Here is an 8,772-nt window from a genome sequence, read left to right on the forward strand (position 1 = left end):
GGAGCGGTGCTGAAATCAGTTTCCACCAGTATGGAAAGGCACGCCCTAAAGATGTGCCACTAGCTACACTGAGGCCAGGAAGAGGTCGATGTAGCAGCACTGTAGAATAGAGTATCAACCACCGGGAAAGCCATTAACGTGAGCTTCAAGGCTATCCCAGCGACACTCATAGACCCACTGGTAATTGAAGCAATGCGGGAAACGAGGATTATCACAACCCTTGGTTGGGCAACACCTTTTGAGCGTGTTCCCGCCATTAACCTGTATTCCAAGGGCCGATTTACTAGAGTATTCCAGCGTATATAATACGAGGATTTAGATAGCGGTGAATGGTCGAGTATCAGACACATGTGCAAGAGGAAGGTTGTATATTGGTGCGCGCGTCGACCGAATTGGATGGAATGTTATAACTGACGTTGTTTTGAGAGGCGTGCGGCTGGCTCTCCAAGTGCTCTCTGCCCTTGAGCTTGATCTTCGAGTGTAGATGTCCCCAAGCGCAGTGAGACAAATGACAGCCCCTAGCGTCGATACGAGTACAGCTGGAATAGTAATGGCTGGGGCGGCGGATACTTCACCTCGGCATCTGCTATTGAACCCATATGGCTGAGCTAGCCTTGATATGCCCACCATAATATCAAGGGCTCCTAAAAGAGCGGATTTGAAGTCCACAGCATGATTTTGAAAAACTACCGTCCCTGAATAAGTCAAGCCTGCAGCGAATAGCAATTCTCCCCCAGTTCGCCAGAGGGGAAATAGAGGAGGGACCATCAGCAGATTAGACGGCGTTGCCGAAGGGGGAGGGAAACTGCGGCCTATATCAAGTTGACTTGAAGAGCAGAGGACGCATAACTCACCACGCTAAGATCAACGCGATCGAAACAACTTTCCAGGCACAAACCATGGCGTGTATTACAGGAATACTCTTGCGAGTGAGCGCGAGAAATAGATTCAAACCGGTCGGAAAGCTTTTGTAAAACGGTATGCCCATCTGTCAAGCGATCGCTAAGGACCTGCTGCAGGTTGAAACACTCTTTTAAGGCTGCATAACAGAGCGTGTGTGGCTATATATAGACCATGACCCCGTCCCATAGAGAAACATTGCCTCCGCTTTCCAGAGCCCAATACATTGCCAGCATATCTTTGTTGTATGCTCACCTTGCATAATGCGGAGTGCAAGCCGTGGCTAAGCTCCGTGACTTGTCTATCAAAGGCTACCGGAGAACAAACGACACGAAGGGCTTCGAAGCAGTGACAGATACCTACGTGACCAAACCGGGAAGCATACCCTGAGGGGTATGCTCAGTGCCGGTCAATCTCTTACAGCCTCATTGTTAGGCTCGGTTGCGACTCCTCACAACGCTTTGATTCACACAAATTCGTATTCATAATTAGCGTGGTAAATCCGGGTGTTGCAGGGCTAAATTGAGGGCTCGAAATGGTGATACAAAGCAAGCAAGGATAGAGGCAGGTTTACTAGTAATAGCCGTGTAATGAGTAAATCGTCTAGGGTACCCAAATCGACGCGCGGGTATGCAGGATACCCACTGCTCCCGCATTCATCTACAATAGCCACGAATTTTGACCACAACTACAACTATGTACAGAGCTGTCTAGGCGGCTTTTCTCCTTTCTCCTTGCGCCTGGTGGTAATAGATAGTAATGATAGAAGTGAAAGAAGTGAATACGAGGTTTGGACTAATCGGGAACAATGGGCCATGGTAATGACGGTCGGAATGACATGAGGTGAACGCCAGGGACGTATAGACTGCATGTAGTCCTAAGGTACAGCGCCTTCTGCTGAGTAAAGGCCCACCCTATGGTTTGCATAACGATGCGTGGCTCGCTGTTTGACTACCGAAGAGCATCCACCGAAGAGCATCCTAAAGCCAGATCAGAACGACCTATCATAGTAGTCATGTTCGCCTCCGTAAACTCCGAGACGGAGGCTCAGAAATTTAGTGTACGGTGCCGTCAATACATTGCTATGGATTTAAGTTGTGCACACGCAACCCAAACGTACACTTTCAAGACCCGTGCGGCAATTACAAAGAGACCAAAACTGTCTTCGGAAAGATCCTTGAACATCCTTGTACGGGCTAAGCGGCCAATGAAGATTCCGGCGTTAGCATGTCCTCCCAACGATAATAGAAAGGAGCGGCCACAGGGAAGTGTCCTAAGTGCCTCCAGGCGGCGGCCGAGACGGAGGCATCAGGGCATCAACGGACAAATAGCACAGTCTAAACTCAACATCAACCGGCATACTTAAGACCCTGGAATAGCCCACGAGTGTCACAATTCGCTCCCACTCTACTTTACTTCGATTCATCTCGCGCCCCATGAACGGTGTCCATTCTTTCGAGCAGCATCTGGCACGAGAAAGACGGCTTAACGCCGTTCTTCTGTCCTGGTGGGACAAGCATGAGGAAAGAAAGTGGTTTGCCCCACCTATTTCGAAGACCCTCCGTGTCAAACTAGGTGAAAACTGCTCGAACATACACTCGAATGTGAATGTACGGGTATGCCAGCTTGTAATCGCGCCTTGCATTGCAAACACACTTCAATCGCACTGCAAAGGCCACATCGGCATGAACTGCGGGCTGCGGTTGCCCTTCCAATTGCTGCCTAAAGGGGGAACGACTAATACAATCGATACAAAATAATAGGTCACATCTCGTATATTCAAGCCAGTCTGGCGTGCGCACTCTCTACCACTTGCGATGATAGACGGAACGACATGAGGCCCTAAGCTTCCAAGAGAAGGAAGCGTTAAAATACTCCAGCAGTCTTCCTGGGAGATCGGCGGTCGTGTTTGTTAACGGGAACGCCCGACTGTGATGCTGGCTTCCGTAAACATCTTTTGTAAGACCGCGTGACGGAGATGTATTTTAAGTTCGTAACCTCTATGACCCCTGTCATTCCTGTAGAATCCAGTTAAACACAAGTTTGGGCAATTATGGCAAGTGAGCGACATTTGGGACCGATGCGCTATTGTCTCCTGGTAACCGCACTTTCCAACTGGTTACCGTTGCCGTTTGGCCTCAAGTTAGGAATGTTGGCGGTCTAAAATAGCGAGGCCACAGGGGTATAGGGAAGAACTGCAATGGGTCCGTGATCAGATGCCGCAAATTGTTCTTACCATTTCAAACACTAGGTCGACAGCTGACAGGTCCTTTCTTGTCACCATTATCTGTGGCGGACAACATCGTGTCTTTATCACACAGAACAGTTGGATTCCTATACCGGGAATAAGAGTTCAAGAACGAGATTCCTTGGCCACTTCTAAGGGTATCCTGACTGAGCATGAAGTGACTGTCTGTGGCCTCATTCGGAGCAATCTTGGGTCAACCGATGGTAATTACCTGCCCGGGTCAATAACCTCACAGTCAACATATCTCACCCCGGAGGCCCGCGCTTGGGTGACCAAATGGATAGGTTCGCTAGACCGTTATCGTAAGCAATGTGGGTTACGTTCGTTGAAGCCTGGGGTTACCTTCGAATGCTGCGACAACTGAGAAGGAACAGCACTTGTCGTGAAGCAAGCGGTCCCTCCATCATGACAGGGCCAGAACACGAAACAATCCATGATTTCGGTGTGGATACAAGCTGAATCGACGATGGTTCTCAGCAATAGTCCTTTCAGCGGTGTATGCTTGTTATCTAGTTTACTGTGCTTTGCGTTGCAATAGGCGTTACATCAGATATCAGTTTCTATTATTCGAATTGAACAGTACTCGTCAGCAGCCGATGAAGGGCCGTCCCAATCCATAGCCCCGTCGTCCTGCTTCCGGCTCTTTCTGGGTGCCTTCAGGCATTGCGAGACAAGCCTTCATCCGTAACATGGCTGGAAGTAGTATCGCTCCAAATCCTTTTCCTGCCACGCTTTCCGTCTTCACAGAAGAATGACTTCGTACCTTTTTCCCACCTCAGACATCATGGGCTTCCTGCCTCCACCTGGGATTGATCTGGAAAAGCCACTGCAATTACCGCTGCACCACCTGCTGTTGCCAAAGATCGAAGAGGAGCAAAGTCTGGATTCTTCAGCAACATACCCACAGCAAGCTTGTACTCTTGCTGTAGGGCGTTCCGCTCCCGCTTTGTTGGAAGTCAGTACACATAACGGGCGCGTTTCTTGCGGAGACTGGTTACAACCACAGCAAAGCTTGTTGAGGCGGATCATCTCTTCGCAACAAGATAGAAACCGTGTACAATTGATGGTGGTACTCTAGAGTAAAACTACAAACAGAGACAGAAGACGATCTAGACAATGGGCCAGTGCCTCGAAGGCGAAAGTTTTGCAAGATTGAAGTTCGCCACTGCAGCGTTAAATCCCCTTTCGGCTTAGCAACAAGGAGGTAAATTAAAAGTTTGCGGGCGAGAACATGCATAGATCTTTAGAACACAACTTCCATCACTCTCCGAGCCCGCTCAATCCATTCCAATGACAGCATTATGTAGCATTCTCAGCAAAGCTTCGTCGAATTGTATCCATGCAAGAGATAAAATCAAGGTCCAACCGCATGGCTCGTCGAGATAATGACCGAGCCACACTGGCCGTTCTTTAGCAGGTAAAGTCCAGCACCTTGCTTGATGAGCAAGATCTTCCATCTTTGTCGGGCGTGATGCCGCATAGCTTGGAGCGAAGCTAGAAACAAAGGTAGACTTATTGGTTGCGTCAAACTCGCCACTATAGACTGCCCCCCGATCGTAAGCTCTTTCGGAATCCACTGCTGCAAGAAGCAGAGAGAAACATTTGTCCGATCGATAACGTATCGTAAGTGTGGAACAAGGCATTCCCAACAGCACCTTTGTACCAGTCATCCATCAGCCCAGCTCTTTCCTGCTAACCTGCTGCTCGTTCCTTTTTAGCTCCACCAAGACAGACCCAGTTGCGTATGCCTCATGGACCAGCATGTAACCGCACAACTCCAGAATAATGATCTTGAACAAATCTGACTGAAAAGGGGGGCAGTTGCATACGATAGGAAAATATGAGGAGAGGGGGACCCGAGGGTAACCAGGGAATCTGACTGGGTTAGGTCCCGTCTAATATAAAAGGGCGCTCAAGAAATAAGAAGGCTTCTCTATACTATCGTTGTAATCTCTCAGGGCGTGGGATACCGAGGGATCTATGTAAGTGGAAGCAAGTCGTTCTTAGAAAGCAGCACTAATCTTTTGGACAATTGCTGCACACCCCTCACACAGCCTGCAATTTGTCGCCCTTGGCAGCTACCTCCTTGTAATGTCCGAAGCAACTCTTGAGACGATGACGTCTTTGCTTTGCACGCATGTTTGTGCCGAGACCCTGGCATGGAAAATGTTCACTTGCGTCTGTTTCTTGTACCAGTGTTCCGCCTTCAGGCGAGAAGTCAATAGGCTAGTTGACTCCTTTGCCCGCCAACGAGTAGAGCAGTTTCTTCGAGAACGGGTTAAACTTGAGCCTGTCGCCATCACCCTGATCTGTACTACTGTCCCCCGTTGCACTTTCAAGGTGGCGCCACCTGCTTGTCATCTTGTGATTTAAGAAGTTCGCTTCATATCCCCACAATAACTTGCGAAGACGGCACCCAGCATATTCCAACGCTCTTGTAGCTTACCATCTAGGCACTGACATGTCGCGTGAATGTTCTCTGGGGTTCCCTATCTGTCGGTACGATTCCTTGTGACGGTAGGCTATTCCTGCCGGTAAGTTTGGCTAAAAGGGAGGTGGGGGACGACAAAGACCGTTATTGCTCTCGTAGTCTCCCGTAGCTCTGTTGATCCTGGAAAGAGCACTCATCGAGGTCGGTTATCCAGATCGTTACACGCGTCTGGCTGAGCGATGGAGGGACAAGAATAAATATGTAGTACCAGGCCACATCTGAAGGGCTGGCTGCGGCCGAGGCATGATACAGAGGCTCCAGCTATGCCACCTCTCCCGAATGTGAAGGAAACGAGTCTTAGAAGCGCAGAATCAGTATCATCATCAAATAGAGTTTCTACCCCGTGTTTAGAGGCACGGTTTGGCCACTGTTAGCTCTGCGCTAAGGAGGAAGAACGAATAAACGAAGGATTTCAAACAGGGATTGCATTGTACATATACGGGTGACACGTTGTACCAGTACAACTCTGACGGAACAGAAGGAATAGCTCATAAATTCAGCGGGCCCAAGCAAAGGTACTGCAGCTGCGGCGCTGTGCTGATATGGACAAACGCGAAGCGAACAATTGGGTGATTGAGGGCTGGTGGGATTTGTCCTGAGTGGACTATAATGGGAGGGGATATATGACAATGTCCCCTCCCACCGTTGACGTGCTTTGCCATGGAGGCTGACCAGTACTGGGCCGCCCTGGTGAAGTATCTCCAATCGGGCTCGAAGCTTCGCGGGTTATAGGATTGTCATTGATCGAAGGAGTGTGTAAGTTATGAGCCATGACATGACCGCTGGATAGGGGATTTACTGTGGAGGTTTGAGCGAGCGATAGGCCAAGACAACAGAAGTTGTTGACGTCGAGAAGCTTGCTGATGCCTAACAAATAAGGAACCCTATCCGTTTGGATGACAGTGATGGCATCTCTCAGGGGGAGTTAGCTCGAACGATGGGGTTTGAGGTTTATGCTGCTACCTCTCACCACGCCACAAACTGAGAAACCATTCAAAGTCTTCATGTGTTATTTCCTCAGGCCGTCTGTAAAATTCGAGCCCTCCCTGGACCACAAAGTTTTTTTGAGGCTCGTGTAGGCTGAAAGGTACTCCGTACGCCATGCCGCCAATCTAGGAAACCTTATCGCAAAACGTAACACAGGTAGAGAGAAAACTCACGAACACCGCTGTCACTCCCGTCCTAAGGGGGTAGTCAGGATGGACGGTGAAGTTGCGCTGAACTTGCATACGGAGGGTCAACTATGCGTTGTGCATCTGTTCTGTCTTCCTCCTTTCAGATTTTATACGTCCCGTGGGAGAATACCACTATCCACCGAGAGCTGGAGACAAAGTGTTTGGTTCACTTGTTTCCTGGGAGACTGGAGTCTCTATGCCAACTGGGTTCTAGCAATTTGACAAAGCGACTTACGGGTTTTACTCTGGCATACCACCCTGTGAAATTGTAACGTTGGCACATTTCTCCGACTGCCCCAGATTTTTGCTAGTTCTTCTGCACTAAGTGCCCCCAGCCCAAGAGACGAGACAATTCCTCTTCCCCATATTAATCTTGAGATTCTGAAGACGTTTTGTTTTCTGTTCTAATTCACTTCCCACGTCAGATTTGAGGCGGTACGATTATGATGACGACAGGTTGATGTCGCTGGAAGGGGAAGACAATGCAGACACAGACCAACCCATCTAGATGAGTACAGAAATGGACGGTAGGTCAAAAACTGTTTACTGGCTAGCGCTTGATGATTGAGCGTTGTGCAGACTTAAGATCATACTTATGGGCAATACTGTCACCGCTTCGGCCGTCTCATACGGCTTCATTGTCTTTCGGCGGCCATTATCTTGGGTTTGGCTGCTACTGTAAGCTGGCATGACGGCTCATGAAGGAAAATTCAGGTGCCGTGTTACCAGCTCAATAGGCATGAGCTGGTTTCTTATGATATTCTCGTCTCTTCAATCGTCCTTCTGCATGCTTGGATACCGGGCTCCTGCCTTTGCCCCCCCTTTCTTATGCTTACATTCCGGAACGCCGGGTTCTGTTGCAAGCCTAGTATTGGGGAAAACAGCACTTTTTGCTTTACTTTCGTCTTCGCCCTTCCCACTAAGTTATAGTAACTATTCATTTCAAAGTTGCAGGGGTCACCACTCTTTGTACATTGCAGGGTATGTGGCAGATTTGACTGAGGCAGTCCTGGTTTATTCCTCATAATCGTCGGTCGTCGCAAAATTCCCATTTCTATGGCATCAATATCCAGGGATTGCACCCACCACGCGGGAGAACCATCAGCTGCACTGGTCAAGAGCCGATTTCCTACTCAACCAAGGGTGTGAACCAGCCTTCACACTTGTCATACGATGTCGGGGCTTGTCGACTAATAGTTGTTCTAAGAAATCAAGAACTGTGAACGGTGTGCTGTGAGAGTGTCTAATAGCTCAGCGCTTTGTCACTCACGCTGATCTGATACTTCCGCTTCGCATAGCGGGTCAAAGTCAATTAGGCTACGTGAGGCTTTCCATTCGACAATTTCCGTTTCATCCTGGAATGGATCATCTGGTGTAGAAGTTGTCTGTGTGTCCACTTCTACCAGAGCAAGATCCTCATCGATAAACGGCATGGGATAGTACGGATCCAATCCTGTCGCACTACGAGCCAAAAAAGTTATTGTATGTAGAAGAGAAGCTGGGTTGCCTCACATTTCGTACAGCATTATTCCCATGGCCCACATGTCTGTGACTAGGCACGGCTGAGTGTGAAATGTCTCAGGCGCCATGTAAGCGAGAGTTCCACACTTGACGGTCTATACAGAGTCAGGTGGGCAGAAGAACTGTATCCCTGCGTCCTACCATAGTAATAAGTGTTTGGGCCCCAGTGGATAGACCAAAGTCCGCTATCTTGATTTCCAGTGGCTGTCCCTCAGGCTTCCGAACCAGAACGTTTTCTGGCTTCAAGTCGTGGTGTATAATATGGTACTTGTGAAGATGTTCTAGACCGCTACTGATTTGTCGGAAAATGCCTTTCAAGTGCTCTTCCGTTTTATCTGCTATTGTCATTATTGTCAGCATGTTCAGCATGTGTCTGACTACTTCGTACCGTTTGGGCTTCTAGAATAAGCCGCCAGATCACCGTCCATAAGATCCAT

General features: G+C 48.9%; 1 protein-coding gene across 1 annotated transcript; it reads right to left on the minus strand.

The window, feature by feature from the left end:
• Positions 1-8,076: 8,076 nt before the first annotated feature.
• DACRYDRAFT_106991 (kinase-like protein) lies at positions 8,077-8,772 on the minus strand (the record flags this gene model as incomplete). Its single annotated transcript, XM_040768368.1, has 4 exons — positions 8,077-8,275; positions 8,327-8,430; positions 8,477-8,673; positions 8,724-8,772. The coding sequence occupies 4 exons, from the start codon at positions 8,770-8,772 to the stop codon at positions 8,077-8,079; spliced, it is 549 nt and encodes a 182-aa protein (XP_040629802.1).

This window comes from Dacryopinax primogenitus (assembly GCF_000292625.1).
Source record: "Dacryopinax primogenitus strain DJM-731 SS1 chromosome Unknown DACRYscaffold_7, whole genome shotgun sequence".
NCBI lineage: Eukaryota > Fungi > Basidiomycota > Dacrymycetes > Dacrymycetales > Dacrymycetaceae > Dacryopinax > Dacryopinax primogenitus.